The sequence below is a fragment of the Lathamus discolor genome, chromosome W, assembly GCF_037157495.1.
Source record: "Lathamus discolor isolate bLatDis1 chromosome W, bLatDis1.hap1, whole genome shotgun sequence".
Classification (NCBI taxonomy): Eukaryota; Metazoa; Chordata; class Aves; order Psittaciformes; family Psittacidae; genus Lathamus; species Lathamus discolor.
Window position 1 is genome coordinate 27,982,860 of NC_088908.1, and position 25,607 is coordinate 28,008,466.

Below are 25,607 nucleotides of genomic sequence, written 5' to 3' on the forward strand. Positions count from 1 at the left end.
TACATAGAAAAAAAATAGAATGCAGCTAGAGAACACACTGAGCATTCTTGTACAAGATAGAATCATAGAATCATAGAATAGTTAGAGTTGGAAAGGACCTCAAGATCATCTAGTTCCAACCCCCTGTCATGGACAGGGACACCTCACAGTAAACCATCCCACACAAGGCTTCATCCAACCTGGCCTTGAACACTGCCAGGGATGGAGCACTCACAACCTCCCTGGGCAACCGATTCCAGTGTCTCACCACCCTAACAGGAAAGAATTTCCTCCTTATATCCAATCTAAACTTCCCCTGTTTAAGTTTTAACCCGTTACCCCTTGTCCCATCACTACAGTCCCTGACGAAGAGTCCCTCCCCAGCATCCCTATAGGCCCCCTTCAGATACTGGAAGGCTGCTATTAGGTCTCCACGCAGCCTTCTCTTCTCCAGGCTGAACAGCCCCAACTTCCTCAGCCTGTCTTCATACGGGAGGTGCTCCAGTCCCCTGATCATCCTCGTGGTCCTCCTCTGGATAAATTGTTATAGTTGACACAGTTTTAAGAAAAACAGTCTAGAAGAACAGGACACAGGGATAAGGAGTATCTGGGAATGGCAGGTGTCCAGGATGGGCTACAGTTAAACTAACTGATAAGTAGGAGGATAGGAGGATTATTATGTCTCCGGTGCTAATGAACCAATTAAACTGGTATGAGCATCTACTGCACGTGCTCCAAAGGCTGCCAGAAGTGATGAAGATTGTTGGAAGAAGTAAACGACCCTCAGAGACCACCACCACAATTCTGTACGCATGCGGGGAACTTTCTGGAAAATGACGTAATGTATGTATGACCAGGGACTATATAAGGACAGCTTGTGTAGCAACAGAGAGACACACGTTAGGAGGAGCTATCCCCCGTGTCTCCCGGCGCCGCAATAAAGAATACCTGCTTGTCAGCTTCAAAACTTTGTTGGCAAGTTTGTTCCTGGAGTTTTCTCCGAATCACCGTCCACTCTATGGTTTTATTTGCGAGATCACAGAGAACATATGAGAAAGTGGGATGGAAAACCTACCTCGGTTCTGGAGGAATGGGTGCATGAATTGAAGAGGAAAACAACAGTCAAGGATGATCCTCCCAAGAAAGTTGCTGCTTCAGTCTCCACTGAGCTGCTTCCCAGATGGGATGGAAGACCTGATTTTACTCCAACTCCTGTTATAAGGAATTCTAATCCCATTCTACAAGACCCAAGTAGAGAATCTTATGATCGCTATTAGAGGGACTCTGCTCCAGCCAGGTGGAGGAATGTGAAAATCAGGCTATCAATGGGTGGAACCCATTTGTATTTCTGGAGTGACAGGAGGATCCCAAGAGTTGACTGTACTGGAGGCTGAAATCAGCCTTACTGGGAAGGAGTGGCAAAAGCAATCTATTGCGACTGATCCAGAGGCTCCATGCATTCCTGGCATAGACTATCTCAGGAGGGAGTACTTCAGAGACCGAAAAGGGTACCAATGGGCTTTTGGTATAGCTGCCTTGGAGATGGAGGAAATGAAGGAGCTGTCCACCTTGCTTGGTCTCTCAGAGGATCTGTCTGTTGTACGGTTGCTGAAGGTCAAAGAACAACAAGTGCCAATTGCAACCATGACAGCACACTGGTAGCAATATTGCACCAACCAAGACTCCCTGATTCCCATCCATAAGCTAATCCATAGACTGGAGAGTCAAGGAGTGATCAGTAGGACCCACTCACCCTTTAACAGCCCCATATGGTCAGTGCGAAAGTCTAACGGAGAGTGGAGACTAACAGTAGACTATTGTGGCCTGAATGAAGTCACACCACCATTGAGTGTTGCCATACTGGACATGCTAGAAATTCAACATGAACTAGAGTCAAAGGCAGCCAAGTGGGATGCCACAAGTGATATTGCCAATGCATTTTTCTCAGTTCCTTTGGCAGCAGAGTGTAGGCCACAGTTTGCTTTTACTTGGAGGGGCTTCCAGTACACTTGGAACCAACTGCCCCAGGGGTAGAAACACAGCCCTACCATCTGCCATGGACTGATCCAGACTGCACTGGAACAGGGGCAAGCTCCAGAACATTTGCAATACATTGGTGACATTACTGTGTGGGGCGATACAGCGGAAGAAGTCTTTGAGAAAGGGAGGAAAATAATCCAAATCCTGCTGAAAGCCGGTTTTGCCATAAAACAGAGTAAGGTCAAGGGACCTGCACAGGAGATTCAATTTTTGGGAATAAAGTGGCAAGATTGGATGCTGCCAGATCCCCGCAGATGTGATCAACAACAAAACAGCAATGTCTCCACCAACTAATAAGAAAGAAACACAATTTTCTTGGGTGCTGTGGGGTTCTGGATAATGCACATCCCAAATTACAGTCTAATTATAATCACTCTCTAATACCCAGTCCGACCCATGCAGCAGCCTGCCCTTCCAGGTGACTCCCCCCAGTTTATATACTGGCTATGATGTGCTGTGGTATTGAATACCCCTTTGGTTAGTTTGGGTCAGGTATCCTGGCTCTGCTTCCTCCCAGCTTCTTGTGTCCTTCCTCACTGGCAGAGCATGAGACTGAAAAGTCCTTGACCGGGGTAAGCATTACTTAGCAACAACTAAAACATTGGTGTGTTTTCAGCATTGTTCTTAGGCTAAAGCTGCAACACAACACTGCTCCAGAAGGAGAAAAATAACTTTTACAGCCAAACCCAGGACAGATGTGAATGTTCAGTGTTTTTTCAATCTGTAAAAAGCTACAGACCATCACTCCAGTACAGAAGTATCTTCTAATAATAGTGACAGAATGTCACATCTGCCATACAGTTTCATCTTCATTGCCAGCATATGCTAGGTAGAAAAGTGTCATGACGGTTTCCTCTTGTCAGGATTTATGTTGCCTAATTTGAAATATCTACAGCATAGATGTCAATGTAAGAGCTCATTATCCAAACTCTCCCTGCAGTCAGTGGAAAGGGGCACTTTTAAGGCTGAGCTAATCAATAATTTACCAAAGAATGTGAAGGTACCTTTTTTTCATTTGCAGATTCTCTGGGAATCAATATGCTGTATGTGAGAAAGTCTCCATTCTTTGTGATATATGCCTCAGGTCTCTAATCCTCTTGTTAGGTAGTTACAAGTGTTTCAATGCCAACATTAAAACCCCTCCCCAAATTAATAACAATAGAATTTTTATAGTATAAACAATAAATGCCTTGTTTATACCTTCATTGCATTTAACAACACTGTTTCAAAGTAATGTATATATAACTATTACAGAATGAGCTGGTAGTACTACTTGTAAATATTTCTTAGGGTTGTTATGCCATGTTAGAGGCTTTGAGTAAATATTTAGTTCTATCAGAAAGGAGCAGCATGGTTAAACAGGAGAGCAAAAGGAGGCTTTTATAAATAAAAAAGCATCTGGCTCAAAAATGGGAGGTGGAAAAAGAGCATAACCTTGGCTGGTTAAATGTAAAACCAGACCATATATAAATATCTAAGAAGATTTTGGGAAATACATTGTTGAAGGCATAAACGGTTGAAGAAAAAAACTCTTTTTCTCCAGAGAAGACATTCTGCCAGAAAAGCTGCATAGCTAATAAATTTGTAAAATACACATGCAGGAGGAATGACATGGCAGAAAAGCTGAATGAATTGCATGCATTCGTGTTCACTCTGGAGAAAAGCTTTATTTCTCCTTTATGGTGCCAAAGCTGAAGAACTGTCTTGTGTTCAGGTGCTGGTAGACAAAATATTAGAATAAATAGAAATGAGAAGCAGATACAACAGAGCTAAAAAAATAGTTGTTCTAATTTTTCATTAGAAATTAATGCTGTCCTCCAGACATCTGGGTTGGGAATCTCTGCTGTTTAATATATTCATAGTTGAACAAAAGAAGTGACCAGGAGTAGTGAGTTGATCAGTTTTTCTGGTGCTAAGTTATTTTTGAAGATGTCAGTCAAAATTAAAGCTGAGAAGTGTGTTTTGAGAACTGCTCATGAATAGTTCCCTGAAAATGTCACCTCGACACTTTGATCGAGTGAAAAAGGCTAATAAAATATTGGGAATTATTAGGAAGAAAATGCAAAATTAAATACAAAATTTCTGTATGTCAGTATACTCAATGGCACATCTACATTTGGAATATGATGTGCAGTTCTATCAGCTTTCTCCTAAAAAGACAATATGGAATTAGGGAAAGCAGAGAGGATATTAGGAATGGTCAAGTATGAATGGCCACAGAAGAGACATGAACAGTCTGTGACTTTTTAGTGGGGAAAGAGGGTGCCCAGAAATTGTGGGACAGAGGTTTTGAATGGCAAGGCAATACTATTCCTTTCTCTGAACACAGCACCTACAAGGCATCAGATAACATGGCTGTGCTGCAGATTGAGAGCAAACAAAAGGAAGTACTCATTTTCCACAACACAATTAAATCATGGGATCCATCACTACAGGATGTTTTGTATGCCAGAATATATATAGGTTTAAAAAAATGATTAGACATTTCATGAAAGAAAGGTCTGTTGAGGTCTACTTAAACAGGAAGATGCTGATGTAACCTCCAGCTCAGGAAGTCCCCGGACTGCAGATTGCCTGTGAACTGTGAAAGATTCTGGGGGAGTACCCTTAGAGTCTTTCTTTTTGCATCTGTTCCTGGTTACTGCCCTCTGGGGGAACAGGGATCAAGCAGCAGTTATTTTTTGCTGTGGTTGTTGCATGCAGCTGCTGACATACTATATTTTGGAATCTGTGTCTTAGGATATTAAAAGTGAAAGAAGAACTGAATTTAATTTTCTTTGTTCCTGCAATTTCCATGTCATGCGTTTCATTCAGTTTGGTGATGAAACTAGACCACTCAATTCCTTTTCAATACAGTGTGTTCAGTTTTCAATGCTACCAAAATTATACAGTGTGGATGTCTGACATTCTGGGACAGTATTACCAAATAAGAGCAAAGAAACTACCAAAAATATATGGAACAAACCACAATAATCAGGGTATTTCTGTTCATGTTGGTATTTTAACCCAGTGCCTATTTTAAAACAATGTGGATGCCTGCTCCCTGGGAATTCAGCACTTTTACAGGAGTTTGGTTTCTGTGTCCCTTTCTGGTAGGGGTTTTAAAATTTTCAACTGAAATTTCTCATAACAGGTATGGTGGGCATTCCTCCTTGGGAATTGTTCTTTAAAAGTGTCGTGGTTTAAACCCAGTCAGTCACACAGTTTCTACTCCCCCCCCCCCCCCCCCGTGTGGCTGACTGGGTTTAAACCACGACAAAAGGCAGACATAGAACAGGAAAGAGCAATTGTAAAAATTCTGTTTTAGGGAAAATCAATTTAAATATGAGTTATCCAGAATAAAACAAGTTTTGATGGTAATAGCCAAGTGTAATCTTTCTATCAGATGGAAATGTAATGGGAAATCATTGACTGGACAACTCAATGTTATTTATATTTTGCTGCCACACTAATGGAAGCCCTGAATTTACTCAGCTTATCTGCCAGCTGCCATGCCCATGGAGGAGCAATGCAGCTGAGGAATCTAACCCCAGAAGAGAACTATCAGATGGAACACACTGATGTTTAGACACTCCATAGCATGTTACAGAGATCTTAAGAATAACTACTAAGAACAAGTAAATCAGCAAAGTTTTTAGAAGTGACATAGTAAAGACAGACTCTTAATTGATGCAGGAAGTTGATAATTTCATATTAAATAAAGACTTTAGTTTCCTGTTGTTAGAACTGTAGGTTGATATCTGACAATATTTCAGTTTTCTTAAGAAGATGTTCACTTTAAACCAACATTTAGAACATTAAATAGGAAGCATTATACATTCCGTGGTAATATATTGCTTTTAACATTTGTTAGCCATATAATGTGCTGTTAAGGAGTGATATGATTAGTTGAAAAGATCCCACCAGCTCAGGTAAGCCAGCAAATCATTCTTTTTAGTAGGCACTTCTATACTTAGATAGTAGGATAAAATAAAGGATGTTATTTGTTAGTACCATTTCAGATCAAATATATGTGATGCTGATATTTCAAGCTGAGAGCTTTTGTACTGGAAAGAGATGGAACTGGAAACAAATTTTCTGTAAGAGTAACTCTTGCCCATTTTAGAAAAATAATGATGAAGCTTAAGGGAGGTTGTGTCTTTTGGTACTTTCCTCTGATAATTTTTGCAAATTAGTGACTATTCTAATTTATAAGAACATTATTTATGAACATCTTCACTGCTAAACCTCCATTTAAAAGCTCTTTAGTTTTCTCCTAATTTCATTACTCCTACTAGACATTTGTTTCAGAACTTCACTAATTATCAGAAATGTCCTTCAGGTTTCTGCAACATATTTATGATTAATGATAGCACTGTCTTTTTGTTTAAGATTTTTCACCCACTAATAGGGAACATGTGCTGGGCTTAGACCGTTGTGAGACAGGTTAGTTTTACCCTACTGATGATGTGTTGTTGCAATAATAATCCTGCTCAGTACAAGAGGAACCGCAGGTTCAGACCCCTGGTGCGTGCGCTTGGCTGAGGAGCCACTGGCGCATGGCTACCATCTGTGGGCTTATGACTGAACGCCTCTAAGTCAGAATCGCGCCTTGACACTTGATGTTGTGCTGTTGCATCATTGGTCACTCGAGATTGACCCAGGAGATGACAGACTTGTTCAGAATGTGTGGGTTAAAGCTCTTCCTGAATCAGGCCTTCCTCACAGGAGAAGGGAAACTATTTTCAAACCCGGGCAGATGGAGCTCGTCTAGCCTTGTATGGTCTTCCATCTAAGAGAAGGACACTCTTATAAAACCTACGACCTGAGGACTTTGCTGTCACTGTCCTAGCTAGCTAGGCCGTGGCAATTAAACCTCAGGTGTAAAAGGTGCCAGTTCTGCGCACGCTGCCCTCACCTAAAAAATCCACTGCGCAGGCTGGAAGGGCTTACTCTCGCTTGTCTGTATGGACAGGCGAGGGTCAAAACGGCAGGTGACAAGGTGCATGGGAAGCAGCAGATCCAACCTTGCATGCAGGTGGACCAGGGCATGGGTTGCTCGTGATTGCCCAGGAGATGTCAGTCCTGGTCAGACACTTCCTGATTGCCTAAGCTGCCTTTTTTCCAACCAGTTTTGCATATCCCATATGCTTGGGTCATCATGCTTGTAGTAAGCGTGGGTAAAGCCCTTCCCAAATCTTTGTTTGCGAAGCCAAGCCATCAATCAATCAATCAATCTTGCTTAAGCATCTATTCTTCCTATTTCTCATATGTACATCTGAAAACAGTAGCATTATCTTCACAGCCTTTGTTTTGCTGGGTCAAACAAATCCCAGACTGTAAAAATATTTCTAAAAATTCTTAAGACAGATCATTTGCCAACCCATCCAACAGAGCAGTTTTCCTTTTTACCAATGTGAAGTAATTTATTTATTTTTTCTTAAAAACAGCAAGTAGAATCATAAAACCATAGAATGGTGAGAGTTGGAAGGGACCTTAAGATCATCTAGTTCCAGCACCCCTGCCATGGGCAGGGATGCCTCACACTAAACCATGTCACCCCAGGCTCTGTTCAACCTGGCCTTGAACACTGCCAGGGATGGAGCATTTACCCCTTTTTTGGGCAACCTGTTCCAGTGCCTCACCACTCTCACAGTAAAGAATTTCTTCCCTATATCTAACCTGAAGTTCCCCTGTTTAAGTTTAAACCCATTACTCCTTGTCCTATCACTGCAGTCCCTCTCCAGCATCCTTGTAGGCCCCCTTCAGGTACTTGAAGGCTGCTAGGAGCTCTCCACGCAGCCTTCTTTTCTCCAGGCTGAATAGCTCCAACTTTCTCAGCCTGCCTTCATATGGGAGGTGCTCCCAGCCGCCTGATCATCCTTGTGGCCCTCCTCTGCACTCCAACAGCTCCGTGTCCTTCTTATGTTGAGGACATCAGAAGTGCACACAGTACTCCAAGTGGGGTCTCACAAGAGAAGAGGTGAGGGGCAGGATCACCTCCTTCAACCTGCTGGTCACGCTCCTTTTGATGCAGCCCAGGATATGGTTGGCCTTCTGGGCTGCAAGCACACATTGCTGACTCATCTTCAGTTTCTCATCAACCAACACCCCCAAGCCCTTGTCCACAGGGCTGCTCTCTCCACCCAACCTGTAGCTGTGCCTAGGATTGCCCCGACCCAGTTGTAGGACCTTCCACTTGGCTTAGTTGAACTTCATGAGGCTGGCATCAGCCCACCTCTCAAGCGTGTCAAGGTCTCTCTGGATGGCATCCCTTCCCTCCAGCTTATCAACCAAACCACACAGCTTAGTGTTGTTGGCAATCTTGCTGAGGGTGAACTCAATCTCACTATCCATGTCACTGACAAAGATGTTGAACAGGAGTTGTATAGTTGAATAGAGTTGTACCACTGCCTAGATAAATTCTGTTCTGTACTGTGCACCTAGAGAGCTGTTGCCTTTGTCTGAGTAGTGTGTAATATTTTTCTCCTCATAGTACTCCATTAGGTTTGCAGACGGGAATTGAAGTGACACCTTTGTGTCATTTTCAAAGATGAAATTGTTTGAGCACGCAGATAGTTCCTAATTAACATTTTTCATCCTTGTAGCAGTTGCATATTGACAGCATTTCAGATATTTCTGTATGTTCCATCAACAGACTCTGAAGTTTCTATGGGAAATGATTATAAGCCCATGAAAATAGCTTAGAATTGCTTTTTTAAAAAGAAAAAATGTTATAAAAAGCATGATGATGCATTCATTTTTCAATCATCCTTTTTCATATTCTTAATATCCATTGATGTCCATCCTCTGAACTTACGCTGTTAGCATTGCACAGAAAACTGGTTTATCTCCAGGAGGAGTCCTGAAACTCCTCTTGGTATGCATAGTCAAACACTTGACCAATAATTTCCGTATCAGTTGTAACGTGATCCTCAAGCCCTTTCTGCCACTTCTAAGTCATGCTCAGCTCTTGCCTGCACCACCTTCCATTGCCATGAATAAGCCATTTTTAGTGCAGAGGCCTGGCAGTGAGCACAGAACTGTGGGGTTCTGCTGCAGCCATGAAAACTTCCAATACTTCAGTGGAAAATAGAAAATATATCAGTGTCAGGCTAGTCTGCAACAGCCTTATTCAGGTCTGGGCCTTACTCTAGATTTCATGTCGTTTCATTGCTTCTCATTTGTAATTGTAATTTCTAATTGTAATGGATAATAACACTGTTGTCACCAATCCGGGAGGTTTTTTACTTTTAACGTACAGGCTGAAATCCTGCCACAGGATCAGAGACACTTTAGATGGTCAAATTCTGTTCCACTGTGTGAAGTGAGTTAGAGATTTCTTAAACGTACTGTGAATTTTCTTTTACTTTTTAGTTAGCATAAGACAAGTAATAAGTAATGATGAATTAATTTCATAGGTGTCATGGTTTAAGACCAGCCAGTAACTAAGAACCAAGCACCTCCTCACTCACTCCCCCCTTTTCTTCCCTCCCCCCCCCCCCCCCCACTCCCAGAGGGATGGGGAGGAAAATCAAAAGAATGTAAATTCCATGCACTGATATAAGAACAGTCCAATAACTAAGGCACCATACAAAACTACTATTACTACCACCACTAATTCTTGTTCAACATCTTTGGCTAGGGATGTGAAAGTTAACAGGAAGGGATTCTATGGGTAAATTGCAAATAAAAGACAGACTAGGGACAACGTGGGCCCTCTCCGGAAGCTATCAATCAGGAGAACTAGCTACCCTGGATTTGGAGAAGGCTGAGGTTCTGAATGACATCTTTGCCTCAGTCTTCACTGGCAAATGCTCTGACCACACCACCCAAGTCTTGGAAGGCAGAAGCAGGGACTGTGAGAATGAAGACCCTAGGCCCACTGTAGGAGAGGATCTGGTTCGAGACTATCATAAGAACCTGAATGTGCACAAGTCCATGGGACCTGATGAAATCCATCCGCGGGTCCTGAAGGAGCTGGCAAATGAAGTTGCTAAGCCACTGGCCATCATATTTGAAAGATCATGGCAGACAGATGAAGTTCCTGATGACTGGAAAAAGGGTAATATAACCCCCATTTTCAAGAAGGGGAAAATGGATGACTGTCATGGTTTAAACCCAACCACAAACCTCGTTCACTCACTCCCCCCCTTCTTGCCCTCCCCCTGCTACTGGAGGGAATGAGAGGAGAATCAAAAAGAATGCAACTCCCATGGGTTGAGATAAGAACAGTTTAGTAACTAAGGTATAACACAAATCACTACTGCTACCACCAATAATAATAGTGCTAAAGGAAATAAGAAGAGGAAAGAATACAACACCTCAACACCAGCTGACCAATAACTCGCCCCACTCCCCCCGGCCAAGCTCTGACCGATACCTCCTCCAACCCTGCAGTCCCAGCCCTTCCGGGTAACTCCCCATTACATCCTGGGCATGACGTGCTGTGGTATGGAATACCTCTTTGGTCAGTTTGGGTCAGGTGTCCTGTCTCTGCTTCCTCCTAGCTTTTCCTCCTCCCTGACAGAGCATGAGGCTCACAAAGTCCTTGGCCAGACCAAACATTTGAGCAGCAACTAAAAACATTGGCGTTATCAGCTCTCTTCCCAGGCCAAAAAATGAAAACACAGCACTGCACTAGCTACTAAGAAGGAAAAAAATGACTGCCACTGCTGAACCCAGGACATTATCCACCCCTTATTCCATACCATTCACGTCATGCTCAGATCCCACATTTTCAGTATACCATCACTCTTATCTCAGTACACTCTTAGTACATGGACCAGTCCCTATAAAGCTGCTGAGTCCATTTGGTCCATGATGTCAGGCTCCATCTCTTGTAACAGTCTCTCAGAGCAGGAGAGGCTGTGTGCAGTGTTCACACTCGTGAATAAACTGGGCAATAGTGTCTATTGCTAAGTCCACCCCTCGATCATGAGTCCATCTCTATGTCGCATCTCTGCCCTGATGGCCTGAAGTGTCATGGGCCCACCAGGCTCAAAATAATTCACTGTCCCCTTCAGCAGTTTCTGCAGCTTGTTGCTGGGGACTCCATACAGCTGCCTTCCATCTCCGATGCTTCCAAAGCACTGGAGGGGCCCTGTGGACTAGATACTCGCTCATACTGTCCCACACACCCTGCCACTCATGACTGTCCAGCCTTGGGGAAGATCTCTTGTTCCTCCCATCTTGTGATCTAACCCCAGACAAGAAGCAAACCTGACTCTGCTTAACTTTTGAGATCAGACAAAATGGTCATGGGTAGAACACTGTATGTGTGCCACCATGCTGATCCCCTCACAATCAGCAGGCAGGTCCCAAGGGTACCCAAAGGCCATTCAAACCCTTCAGAACTTTCAAATGATGCTGCTTGTGAGAAACTATAAATTAGGATATTGTTTATTAGGATTTATGTTAAGCCCAATGTAAAGGTTAGGCAATAAAAAGTATGAAATTGCTTACTCAAACAGTCACCGGACACAGCTTACATAGACTAACAGTTGCCAACCGCAATCGCTTATCGCTTATGCAAACATAGTAGATGTTGCCTAAAGATAGCTATAAGATGTTCCATGTGAGAAACTATAGACTAGTGTATTGTTTATTAAGATATATGTTAAGCCAAATGTAAAGGAACTGACAGAGATAAAACACAGCTGGCCAAGATAAGATAGCCGCAAGATGTCCCAGGAACTGGCAGAGATAAGACTAACAACTCCCTGCAAAGACATATGGATGAAGGATCAAAGGAGGAAGACTTCTCACCTTGGTCTCATCGATCACCAGGAGGCAGGAAACTACCCCCTAACAACAACTGAAGCATGCGCAGAGTACTTCCACTATTTCATGAACAAGGAAGTAAAGATGTATAAAAAGGGGCTGTTTGAAATACTTAACACGGCAGTTGGCGGAGCGCAGACTCCCCTGTCGTCCAGCGCTGTCTTTGCTCATATTCTACTTGCTATAATTAATAAAATTTCAATTGGATTATGATCCGTTGTGGTCTCAATTTATAACAATTTCTGGTGCCGTGACTCGGATAAGGAACGGTGGGCTTTGGTCCTCCGGGGGGGCGCCCCGCGACATTTCGCGGCCCCGCGACCAACAGCTTACCTCATCCTTACCGACGAACCTAAATGCTAGAATATGAGCAAAGAAGGAACCGGTAAAATCCCATAAAAATTCTGTGCACGGGAGTCCGGACGAAGACGCAGGACGCGTAAGTATATTGCGAAACTTTCCGCAGAGCGAAATAGTTCGCGGCGGAGGACTGCAGAGTGAAATTGTTCACGGCAGAGATTGTTCGCAGGTTTACCGTTCGGGCGGGATTGGGTTTCCTGGAATATAACGAATGAGAGGTTCGATATACTGAACCAAGCGAGTGTGGACCCTTAAGTACTGCGGTTCCCATCTCCCGCGAGGGACTGGGCCAGGAACAAGGGGGAGCGAGTGAGTGTGTGTTCGGAGATATTCCAGAAGATGGGGGCGAAGGGCAGCAAGCCTTCGACTCCCATGGGATGGGTACCCATTGTACCTAAGAATACCCCTCTGGCATATATCTTAGACAATTGGAGATGTCTCCCTGGAACCTTAGGGGAAGATAAGCAAAAAATGATAGAATATTGTACTAAGATATGGGGAGGGAAGAAGATTTTTAAAAATGTTTTTTTTTTTGGCCAGTATATGGGTCAGAAGAAGATTGGGTAAGACAGCAATTAAACCTCTGGGTTAATAATAAAAAAACCCCTTAACCCTGAGGAGAGTCAATATGCGGAAGTGTGGCTAAAAAGACCGGGAGCTAGACTTTACCCGCTGAATGAGATAAAAAAAAAAAAAAAAAAAAAAAAAAAAAAAACTAAACAAAAGAAAAAGAAGGTATAATATGAAGCGGGGACAGATACTAAATATGTATAGGCATAAGGGAATAAATGTAAAGGAAAAACGACCCTGTGTGTGCATACTTTGGAGGAACGATCCCCATGCACCTCAGCGCTGAATAAAGCATACCTACTTTACAACTTTAACGAGTTGTGGAGTCAATCCGCGTATCAATTTGGCGAGCCAGCCAGGAGGCCTCTGTTCGGCTGCAGGATCGGGTGAGGAGCGGATATCCTAAGCCCCCCCCAGGCCGCTTGCCTGGGGGAGCTCCGCTTCTCATCCGCTCACTGCGGGGACAGACCGCGACCTGCGCCGGCTGCGGAGAGGCGGTATGCTTGGAATTTAGGTACTTTGGGGGGCCTGTAGGGCATACGCGTGGCCCGGGGCTGCTGGTAAGGCGTGCAGAGACGTCTGGCGCACAGCGGAGTTCCCCTTGGCAGGTAGGGCTTGCAAGCTGGGGGGGCTTGTCGACCGATAGCGCGGCTGCAAGCGATCCTGGAGGCGGATCGGGCGAGCCCGGGTTTTCGCTGCATCCCAAGTTTTGGGAGCCAGGGCGGACCTGCTAATGACCGTGTAGGAAGCAGGAGAAGGGTAAGCGGAACCATAGCGTGAGTGTGTGGGATCCCATGTGTTTCTGTGTGACTGAGACGTAGCGTAGCTACGAAGCGAGTGTGGAGTCCTAATCCGCGGTTCCGTGTCTCCGCGAGGGGAGCGGCCGGAGACGGACGAAGCGTTTATGTTTTTCTGTCCTGTGTCTTGTCTGTGTATAACCATCAAGCAGCTTAGAAAGCGGGGGAAGGTCCGGCTACCCCTCCCGCAGTGGATAATTTTACGAAATACAAGGGCAAGGGAATTTCCTATATGCCCTGTGAGAGTATGTGCCTTGTAGGAGTGTAACTGTATGGGACGGGTGGCATTTCACGTGGATATTGCCACTCAGGACACCGGTGGGGCAGATACTGCTCGGGGTGTCTTACAAAACACTGCCAGGTAGAAAATTATAATTATCTAATCGGTGACCAGAAATAAAAGATTACTTTGTGGAGAAAAGCCACAAAATCCTGGCGGACTTCCGAGAAGTTAGAATGAAAAACTGAGAAAGGGTTTATAAAAGGTATCAAAGAAAATTTGAGAAGATGTGGTTACAAAAAAAAAAAAAAAAAAAAAAAAATAAAATGGGAATACAACAATTAATGTCTCTCTTTTTGGGACAATCAACGGGGGATATTAGGAAAACCTTCATAACCTGACATATGAGTGCATAATAAGTTTTGAACAGTGGAACCTGCTGTGGATACTAGGGCAGTGTAAATTTTGCTGGAACTGAAACTATGTTCTAATGACAGGGGAGTTGATCTGCAGAACCCAGAGATACTATCTTACTGAATCCCCTGAGAATATCATAAAACTTGTGTGTGGGTGCTCTCATATTTTAAGTGCATTTGCAGAGCACTGGGAAAGAGAAGCTATAGAGATTTGTAAGAGATTGTTTGAAATGGGAGCCGGTCAAAACAAGGGAATTCTGAAGAAAAGCCCATCGGGTTACATTTTGGCACATTGGAAAGAACTGGGAGGTTCTTCTGGGGGCTCGGTAAACAAGAAAACATTGGTAAAATATTGTAATCAATGGTGGCCTTTATAAACTTTGGAAAATCAGGAAAAATGGCCTAAAAATGGAACTCTGAATTTTAATGCATTTTTTTTTACAATTTATGTTGGTTTTGAGGTGGCCAAGAAAATGCAATAAAGTAATGTATGCAGATATGTTTCACTTTAAGAAAGCACCTGGAGTGGCAGACAGAATGTGAAATTAATATAACTCTGCCAGATCCCTAATTTTGGTTTTGGAAAAGGACAAGGAAAAACAGAAAGCTAAGATGGAGAGATGTTGTTCAGCCTGTGATATTGGGACAGTCATCAAGAAAATTATATATCACAGGTACCTCCGAAAGGAGCACCCTCTGCCTCTGTCCTATCAGGTATTGATAAGGAGGAGGAAATTGCTGTCACTGGCAACAAGCAGCACATTCACATTCAGGGTTAAGAAGGGGTTAAACCAGAAGTGCTGTTGCAGAGGCAGGCATCTGTAACCCCTGCAGAGCAGGGTGAGCACCTGTGAAAAATAATAAATAAATAAATAAATAAAAAAGGGAAAACCAAAGGGGAAAGGAGGGAAGCTGCCGCAGTTCCTGTGTTTGAGCATGGAGAGTGTATAGGAATTGGAAATAAGTAGAAAAGAAAAAGCTGGGTCGTGGTACAGCCACGGCTGCGCTGGTTGCTTTGAAACTGGTGGAGGACGAATGTAGGACAGAAGTGGGGGAGTAACCTCCTCTTCTGTGGAACCGGATCGGTGTGAGTGCTATGAGGAGTTTGGACGCTGGGAGTGAGACTACCCTAGTGGGAGTGCCATGGGGTGGCTCGGGTGACTGAATTGGAACCAGGCTGATGGGACCAGGGGAATCTTCCCTAGCAGATCCACTGGTTATAATGGAATTTTTGGTTGATACAGGTGCAATGTATTCAGTTTTAAACAAAGCTTTAATACCTTTGGGGACGATTATATGATGATAAAAGGGGCGACTGGCCAAGGTGAAAAGGCTTATTTTTGTAAACTACTAAGATATCAATTGGGAAAACAATGGGGCATCCGTAAGTTTTTGTATATGCCTAACTCCGCAAAAGCTCTTTTGGGGAGAGATTTGTTAGAACACTTGGGAGCAACCATTACTTTCAAAGGAGGCGAGATCACTTTAAAAGTAAAGGACCAACAGTATATAGAGAGGTTAAAAGCTTAATTTTGATCACTAATCATGTCGAGGGAGAAGTCAGATTGAAAATATACTGGATCAGGTATTCCCAGGGATATGGGCTACAAACATACCTGGAAGAGCTCTTAAAAGAATACCAGGTACAAACGGGGAACGTGCTGTTACAGTATGTAGATGATCTGCTCATAGCAGGGAATAATAAGGAGGATGTAAGAAAAGAAAGCATTCGATTTCTAAACTTTCCTGCACAAAAGGGCCTACGGGTATCACAAGAAAAGTTACAATTTGTGGAGGAAAAAGTGAAATATTTGGGACATTATTTGTTTAATGGCCAGAAAATAATGGAGCCAGTCGCATTAAAGGCCCAGTGACGAGACCCCACTGGAAAGTAATCAGTACTCCAGGGGACACCAAGATAACCCTGAAAAGATAACGTAATAATAGAAACTTTATTTAATTATTTTGCCGCATTATCTTTTGGTATAAAGTGTGTATTGCTGTTTATATTTGCTATAATTATTTCTCCTCTTTTCTATTATATATGGAAGCGTACAAAGTGTGCTGAAGGAAATTGCTAAACTTATGCAACCACACAATAGTGAATATAGAAGATATACTGATGTAAATAATGTATGTACTCTAGATATACGAATTAGGTGTAATAATTTGAATTGCAATTGTTATCCATTTGCTTGTCTTAGGTGTAAGGTATGTCAGGATAAATGGTGGACACACTATGAATGTGGATGCCCTGCAATAGGAGTTTGCACACAGTGTTGGAAAATCCAAAGAACTCTCACTGAGTGGAAATTAAAACAATTAGAGTCTAAAACAAGAAATTATTTGGGAATCCCATGAGTGGTGGGAGATTTTTGCCAAAGGAATAAACCCTCAATATTATTGTTACCACTCCAATGAACCAGTCCCCTTTATAGCCGAAATTTTGATTATAAAGTGTAGAAGGGAAGTACTAACTGTATCTTGCTTTGCCCCATTAGTTAAGGCTGCAAAGTGGGAAGCCTATGTAAACAGGCAGAAAGTCCGAAACAGCTGTTCTCCTGAAGAATTCCCTTGCTGCCGAGAAGATGGTACACCCCGTGGCTCGAAGCAACCGAGTCGACGGGCGAGGCAGAGGAGGAATAAACTGTGGAGAAAAGAACCAGAACAATGGGATGCAAAACCAGCAATGGCCGAACTTCCCCAGGACTGGTAAAAATATACTTAAATTGGCAAAATTGACAGACACCCTTTTTCCTGGTATACCGTTAGTTTTGTTATTGATAATAACCCAAGCAAATGGAAACCCGCATGAACCATTAAAGTGGGAATTAATATCCTGAGAAACATCCAAAGTGATAACCACTTTCACTGAGACGGGACAACCTGAATTCCCTGTACAACCTTAATGTAGAACTCCGGAAAAGGTTAAATCAACGTAAGAAAGATCGTGAGGCGAGCAGGTCATGGTATGAAAACTGGTTTAATGTCTCACCTTGGCTAACCACTTTGTTGTCTGCTCCAGCAGGACCGCTTATCATGTTGATTCTGGGACTTATATTTGGGCCTTGTATATTACGCTATATTTTACACTTTATTAGAGAACGGTTTGACATAGCTAAACTGCTTATTTTAACTACGAGATCTGGGGTAAAATATAAGAGTGTATCTATTGATGAGGATGAAGATTGTTGTGAATGTGTCATGCCACGTAAAAAATATACCTGTGATTGTAAGGAATTACCTTGTGAGTGTTATGATAAATGTTGGGAGTGTGGAAAAAGGTTGGCTTACAATTCTGAAAATGAAAGCAGCATCTAATAAACAATAATAGGATAAAAGAAAAAGGGGGGATTGTGAGAAACTATAAATTAGGATATTGTTTATTAGGATTTATGTTAAGCCCAATGTAAAGGTTAGGCAATAAAAAGTATGAAATTGCTTACTCAAACAGTCACCGGACACAGCTTACATAGACTTAACAGTCGCCAACCGCAATCGCTTATCGCTTATGCAAGCATAGTAGATGTTGCCTAAAGATAGCTATAAGATGTTCCATGTGAGAAACTATAGACTAGTGTATTGTTTATTAAGATATATGTTAAGCCAAATGTAAAGGAACTGACAGAGATAAAACACAGCTGGCCAAGATAAGATAGCCGCAAGATGTCCCAGGAACTGGCAGAGATAAGACTAACAACTCCCTGCAAAGACATATGGATGAAGGATCAAAGGAGGAAGACTTCTCACCTTGGTCTCATCGATCACCAGGAGGCAGGAAACTACCCCCTAACAACAACTGAAGCATGCGCAGAGTACTTCCAATATTTCATGAACAAAGAAGTAAAGATGTATAAAAAGGGGCTGTTTGAAATATTTAACACGGCAGTTGGCGGAGCGCAGACTCCCCTGTCGTCCAGCGCTGTCTTTGCTCATATTCTACTTGCTATAATTAATAAAATTTCAATTGGATTATGATCCGTTGTGGTCTCAATTTATAACACTGCTGTACTTGTCCCTGGGGCTGGTGTAGCTGCCGTGCTTGCCGGCTCTCCCACCACCAGCTTCTCTTTTCCTGAGTGCAGATCTTCCTCCTCTGCCTTGCTGGGAAATGCTGCGTGGGCTCCTGCGTCCTCCTGGGGTTCGGCGGGCGGCTTCCGGGGGACGCTCTCGGCCGCCGCGGGGCTGGGCTCGGCCGCAGGGCTCGGCTCCTCCGCGGGGCTCGGCTCCTCGGCCGCCTCCTCCCGCTGCTCGGCAGCCGCCTTCCTCCCGGCCTCGGGCCCCGCTCCTGCCGCCGCCTGGTCCCCGGGGCTGCTCTCCCGGGCCGCTTCGGCCGCCGCCGGCTCCCGGGGCCGCTCTCCCGCGGCTCCCTGCAGCCTCACAAAGACGGAGGCGAGGATAAGGGCCAGGACGGTGAAGAGCAGCGGGACAAGTACAAGGTACAAGTCCATGGCCACGTCCATCTCTCCCTGCTGCTGGAGCCCAACCGTATTACAAGTCATTGCCATAAAGTACAGTGAAACAAGAACCTTAGCCCAAGCTCCACACTTGATAAACACTATCACAGCAAATACCGGCTCTAAGTAATGTACTACATTCTGAAACTCTAAGACCAACAGAAACAACTTTGAGAGCCAATAAATCAGCATTGTGACGACTCTTAATCCGATCATCTCTGTCGTTATCTCAACCCTTCGAGCCCCACGTTGGGCGCCAAAAAGATCTGTCGTGGTTTAAACCCAACCACAAACCTCGTTCACTCACTCCCCCCCTTCTTGCCCTCCCCCTGCTACTGGAGGGAATGAGAGGAGAATCAAAAAGAATGCAACTCCCATGGGTTGAGATAAGAACAGTTTAGTAACTAAGGTAAAACACAAATCACTACTGCTACCACCAATAATAATAGTGCTAAAGGAAATAAGAAGAGGAAAGAATACAACACCTCAACACCAGCCGACCGATAACTCGCCCCACTCCCCCGGCCAAGCTCTGACCGATACCTCTTCCAACCCTGCAGTCCCAGCCCTTCCGGGTAACTCCCCATTACATCCTGGGCATGATGTGCTGTGGTATGGAATACCTCTTTGGTCAGTTTGGGTCAGATGTCCTGTCTCTGCTTCCTCCCAGCTTTTCCTCCTCCCTGACAGAGCATGAGGCTCACAAAGTCCTTGGCCAGACCAAACATTTGAGCAGCAACTAAAAACATTGGCATTATCAGCTCTCTTCCCAGGCCAAAATATGAAAACACAGCACTGCACTAGCTATTAAGAAGGAAAAAAATGACTGCCACTGCTGAACCCAGGAACTACAGACCAGTCAGTCTCACCTCTGTGCCTGGCAAAATCTTGGAGCACATTCTCCTGGAAGGCATGCTAAGGCACATGAAAACAACAAGGTGCTTGGTGACAGGCAGCATGGCTTCAAAAAGGGGAAATTCTGCCTGACCAATTTGGTGGCCTTCTATGATGGACAGAACTGATGGACAGGGGTAGAGCAGTTGATGTTATCTACCTGGACATGTGCAAAGTGTTTGACACTGTCCCACACATAAATCCTTGTTCTAAATTGGAGAGACATCAATTTGATAGTGGACTATCCACTCGGTGGATAAAGAACTGGCTGGATGGCCACATCCAAAGAGTTGTGGTCAATGGCTCAATGTCCATCTGGAGACCAGTAATGAGTGGTGTCCCTCAGGGATCGGTGTTGGGACCAGTCTTGTTCAACATCTTTGTCGGTGACATGGACAGTGGGATTGAGTGTGCCCTCAGCAAGTTTGCCCATGACACCAAGCTGTGTGGTTCAGTTGATATGCTGGAGAGAAGGAATGCCGTCCAGAGGGACCTCGACATGCTTGTGAGGTGGGCTGATGCCAACCTCATGAAGTTTAACTATGCCAAGTGCAAGGTCCTACACTTGGGTCTGAGCAACCCCTGTCAAAGCTACATGTTGGGCAGAGAAGAGATTCAGAGTAGCGCTGTGGAGAAGGACTTGGGGGTGTTGGTCAATGAGAAACTTAACATGAGCCGGCTTCAGTGTGCAGTTGCAGCCCAGAAAGCCAACCATATCCTGGTCGAAGGAGGTAATCCTGCCCCTCTACTCTGCTCTTGTGAGACCTCACTTGGAGTATTGTGTACAATTCTGGTGTCCTCAACATAAGAAGGACATGGAACTGTTGGAACAAGTCCAGAGGAGGGCCACGAGGATGATCAGGGCACTGGAGCACTTTCTGTATGAAGACAAGCTTAAAAAGTTAGGTCTGTTCAGCCTGGAGAAGCAAAGGCTGCGTGGAGACCTCATAGCAGCCTTCCAGTATCTGAACGGGGGCTATAGGAATGCTGGGGATGGACTATTCATTAGGGACTGTAGTGATAGGACAAGTAGTAACAGGTTCAAACTTAAACAGGGGAAGTTCAGGTTAGATGTAAAGAAGTTCTTTACTGTGTGGGTGGAGAGGCACTGGAATGGGTTGCCCAGGGAGCTTGTGAATGCTCCATCTCTGGTGGTGTTCACGGCCAGGTTGGACAGAGTCTTGGGTGACATGGTTTAGTGTGAGGCATCCCTGCCCATGGCAGGGGGGTTCAAACTAGATGATATTAAGGTCCTTTCCAACCCTAACTATTCTATGATTCTATGATTTAGAACCCATAGGAAATTTCTGCTAAAATACTTCATTGAAGATCGGAGATAGTGTAAGTCAATGTGCTGTTAACCCATTTGTGCTTAGCACTGTTCTGTACAGGAATGCAGTCTGAGATGAACTAAGATTGAAGAGCTTTGGGTTTAATTCCTTGTTTCTCACAGATTTCCCTTGTGACTTAGAGCAAATTGCTTACTCTTGATTCTATCATGAAAGTGGAGAGAGCATGATTTTTCTGCCTCAGAGGCATACTCTCAGCATTTCATGTACTCACATACTGGAGGGGAGAGGCTACAAAAGTATGTAAATCAGACAGATGTGGTCCTGCTCCTTGGTAGCAGCTTCAGTGGAGAACAGCATGCTCAGGCTTTCCACGGGGCTCTGTGAAGTGAATGCATTTTCTGCCCCTCCCCCGCCCCTTAGTTTCATTAATTTTATTTTTAATCAGCAATAGCTGTACTCAATCTGTATCATTATTGGTATGTATTCAGAAAGCAGTTGCAGCTTGAAGGATAAAGTTATGTTAGGATGGGAGAGAGCAAGATTTTCTTTAATTTGAATTCTTACAGAAGTGGACATTCTCCTTCACTTCAGTCCCAGTTGTCTCCTGTGGCAGCCTCCTAACACTGAAATCTATTCACGAGAAACACTGATATATCAAGAGAGAAATCAGCTCTCAGGGAACATAATAACAAAAATTTAAGCCTATTGCAAAGGAAAATAATTCATTGATATCTAACTTATTTTCATTATTATTATTTTCATAGCTAACAAATTCAATGATTGCTTAGCAGTCAATTTAAAAAATCAAGAAGGGATAATTTTATACCAAAAATGGGTGGCTTCCAGTTTGTGCTGTAGGATATATAATGAGTTGTTTTACCCAAGCAACTCACACAGAGACCTCCCAATCAGACAATTTCTCTCACCATTGCACTCTTAAATTTACAGAGCACTGGATCGCTGCCTCTGCCTGATTGGGCTCCCTCGCACCACTGTTTTTCTCTGGTGTGCAAAGTGTCAGAGTAGAGGTGTTAACTTTGCAGCATAAGCCACTTGACATTAAGACCATTTGCAGTGAAAGTAAAGCCATAATAAATAAGTTGAACTGTGCATTTAATTTGGATTTAGATGGACATTGTCTTTTTTTTTGAGAAAGAAAAATTAAGAAAGTGTTCTAAGTTATGTTAATACCAGCTTAAACTGTTCTTAATACAAATAACCTAAGAAATGTGTATAGTTTTCCACTTTTTATTCAGTGGCTTGTGAAAAGCATGGCCTTATATTCAGCCAAGGTTGCCCTGAAAGGTGTCCTTCTATAGATCTGATTCCTACACAACCTTAATATGTACAGCGGAGGGGGAGAAGAATGGGGGGAGTAAGCGAGCGGCTGCGTGGTACTGAGTTACTGGCTGGGCTTAAACCATGACAGTTCTTTTTGGAGCCCAGTGTGGGTCATGAAGAGTTGAGATAATGACAGATCTGACCAGAGTGTGTCTAATCGTATCTATGATAAGCACTCATTGTTTCAGATTAATAGTCACTTCTCACAATGTTGACTTATTTACTTTCAGAGTTGTTGTGCTTGGTCTCAGAGATTCAGCAAGTCATGCCTTACTTGCAGCCAGTATTTGCTGTTTTGTGTTTATCAGGTTTGGAGCCTGGGCTAAGGTTCTTGTTTCGCTGTACTTTATGGTAATGACTTGCAATACAATTAGACTCATTGATCATGACACTGATGTGGTATGCGTACTCAGGGTGGTCATCACCTCTGTGGAGACGTGGCTAACAGAGAAAGGTCACGTTCCCATCAACGAGCTGAAATAGAACATTTGTTTAGAGAATGGTGCAGACTTACTAGCACCAGATAATGAGGAACTGAGGGACATCTGGAGGGAAGCGCCATGCTCTGGCCAATTACAGGCAAGAACACTAACTAATAAACAAGATAAGCACATAAAATAGAAGATATAAAAGTACACAGTTTAACCGCAAAAATAATGAGCTTAAGCAATGCCTTACGTATGCCAGAACCAATCAAGCGCCTAGTATTTGCATATTCATGTATTACTGTTGCTATATTAACCGGAGGTAGAAGCCCAATAAATGAATCATGCTTATGGATCACAATGGTCATGTCTTGATTCCTCCCTGCTGCGACAAACTGGCACCCGAACAGGGACCCTCTTGCTGTTGCTTGACTGAGCGAAGAAGACAGCTGGAATAGGAGGGGAGCGGAAAAGCCGATCTTCTGGAACAGGGACCGATTGGAACAGGGACCCAGGTACCTTTAAAGGCTGGGACGACAGCAGGGATTGGGAAAGCTCTGAAGAAAGCAGCCTTCGGAAGGCTAAGAACGCTTCGCTGCTGGCAGCGTCGGTTCCGAGAGCCTGAGCAAGATTCTCCTTGTCTTGCCGCCCATATTTCTTCTGCCTCCTGGTAAGCTGCACTGGTGCCAACGCCTTATGTGTTGAATTATAATGGATAGAGAGGCAGCATATGATTTATTTAAGTGCTTCTTAGAGAAGCGGGGAGTGGGTAAGAAATTGGACTTAACTAAGGGGTTAAAGGCTCTGTTAGAATACGCAAGAGAGTTAGGTTGTTTCCGAGATCCTAACGATGTATTTGATCTACCCGAATAGAGGAAGTTTGGGGACGAGCTTTGGAATAGTGATTGATGATAATAAGCAAGCGAAAAAATGTGCTAAAGACTGGAGGACAGTTATTAATTGCTTACATAACTATGCAGCTGAGCAGAAAGTGGCAGCTGCAGCTCAGGAGAAACTTTAAGCCCTTTCTTCTCCAGCTCCTCCAGCCAGTTCGGCTCACTATCAGGTTGGCAAGGATTACGTTTCTGATCCGCCAGTAACATCGACAGTCAACCTTGATATAAAGATAGACCCATCCGCACCCCCGGCAGAATCCTCGGAAGAGGGGTTAACCCCATCGGAGGAGGAGACCCTGGAGGAGGAAGCTGCTCACTATCAGAATAGCGGAGTATTTTTAGCTGCACAGCCGTCTTGTTCGACTGATAAAGACCGTAAAGATCATGTAAAGAAAAAAGGGGAGCAAGAAGGTCGTTGTAAGGAAAGGGTTAAGTCACAAGAAGGTCGTTGTAAGGAAAGGGTAAAGTTGCAGAGCACTGGTAGACAAATGCGAATCCAGGTGATAGATTGGAAATCTAATCAGAGAGAGGCTCTGTCAAACAATGATTTTGATTGTTCGCAGGCATTGCAGGAAAAGATTCTCGCCTTTCCTGTTAAGTACCAGATAAACCCTCAAGGTCAGGCAGTAAATGCTGAAATGTCTCCACTAAATTGGAAATTGCTATCTCAGTTAAGGCAAACTGTTTCTTCTACAGGCATTCAGTCTGAACCCACTAGGCAGATGTTGTCATATATTTGGGGAACAGATTTGCTGTTATATTAAAAGTATTGTGAAATTAATCCTCACCCCTTCGCAGTTGTTGTTATGGAACATGTATTGGCAGGAAGCCTGTCAAGAGGCGGTTGCAGTTCAGCGAGGCCAGGGAGATCCCCTGATTGGGGTGCAATTACAACACCTGATGGGAAATGGGCAGTTCTCCACTAAGGAGGCTCAAGTCCAGCTAGGTCCAGAATTGTTAAAAGAATCTATGAGACTAGCCTTGCGAGCTCTATCACAGATTAAAGATACTACTGCAGCTCCTGCCTACATGAAAGTGACACAGAAAAAGGACGAGCCCTTCAGTACCTTTGTGGATAGGGTAGCTGATGCTATAAGGAAGTCAGGTACTCCAGAATACATGCATGGTATTTTACTGCGTCAGTGTGCAATACAGAACTGTAATGATGCTGTAAGGCAGATACTTGTTCGGTTACCTGCAAATGCCACTGTAGAAGAGATGTTAGAACGTATGACACGGGTACCTATGGGGCATCAGGCAATGTTGGTTGAGGCGGTAAAAGCAGTGGGAGAGGCAATTCACAAAAAAAAAAAAAAGAAAAAAAAAAGAGAAAGTCAGTCGCAAGTATTAGCAGCCTTGGCACCTTTGCAAGCCACCGGTATGGTCAAGGGTCCTCAATGTTTTAGATGTGGTCAAAATGGGCACATGAGAAAAGATTGCCACAACTCGGTTTGCTGCCCTAATTGTCAAATGGATAACCATTGTGCTGCTACCTGTCGACGTAAACAGAACCAGTCGAGAAACAGGCAGCAGAGCGCCAAGACCCGTCGCGCGATGATCCCAAGCACAGGTCCTACAGCCCCTGCGCCTCAACGTGTGTACGCAGCAAGTCAAACTCCATTGCCTTGCAACCAGCCACCACCAGCAGCCTCGGAATGGACTTGGCAACCGCAGTAGACACTACCTTATATGATAAGACCGTGTCATTGCTCTCTACCGGAATGTATGGTCCTTTGACTTTAAATAATAAGCCTATAGGAGCCTTGTTACTGGGGAGATCATCATCCGTGTTGAAAGGACTATTCATTGTTCCAGGTGTCATTGATGCTGATTATATGAGTGAAATTAAGATTATGGCAAAGACTGAGTATCCTCCTCTGCATATACCAAAAGGCACACGTATAGCACAACTTGCGCCCATTTCGCAGTTAATATCAGGAGCACATCAAACAGTTCGTGGCACCGGTGGTTTTGGATCCACCGGAGGACTCGCCCTATTTTCTCTATCAATGGCAACCCGCCCAGAGATTACAGCAATATTAACTTGGGGAAATCACTCGATAACTTTGACTGCATTGCTTGACTCTGATGCCGATATTACCATAGTTTCTCTAAGTAAGTGGCCATCCGCTTGGCCATTAAAAGAAACATTCAGACA

General features: G+C 43.9%; 1 protein-coding gene and 1 long non-coding RNA gene across 5 annotated transcripts in view; both read right to left on the bottom strand.

Moving 5' to 3' along the window:
- Positions 1 to 25,607, bottom strand: part of LOC136004203 (uncharacterized) — a 99,815-nt gene that overhangs the window by 17,754 nt on the left and 56,454 nt on the right. Inside the window, exon 1 of one of the 4 annotated variants that reach the window (XR_010608280.1) lies at positions 13,013 to 13,093. The exons of 2 other annotated variants lie outside the window; for them this stretch is intronic. This is a non-coding gene — a long non-coding RNA (uncharacterized LOC136004203). Of the gene's footprint in view, positions 1 to 13,012; positions 13,094 to 25,607 lie in introns of those variants that run through there. One more of the 4 variants, XR_010608278.1, reaches the window with a different exon arrangement.
- On the bottom strand, positions 18,057 to 19,186 carry LOC136004202 (cytochrome c1-like). The gene is made up of 2 exons (XM_065660495.1): positions 19,087 to 19,186; positions 18,057 to 18,616 (listed from the first exon to the last, which is right to left on the bottom strand). The coding sequence occupies exon 2, from the start codon at positions 18,605 to 18,607 to the stop codon at positions 18,140 to 18,142; it is 468 nt and encodes a 155-aa protein (XP_065516567.1). The 5' UTR covers positions 18,608 to 18,616; positions 19,087 to 19,186; the 3' UTR covers positions 18,057 to 18,139.

Excerpts from the sequence above, each read along its gene's own strand:
- LOC136004202 (XM_065660495.1), bottom strand. The coding sequence starts at position 18,607 with ATGGACGTGGCCATGGACTTGTACCTTGTACTTGTCCCGCTGCTCTTC.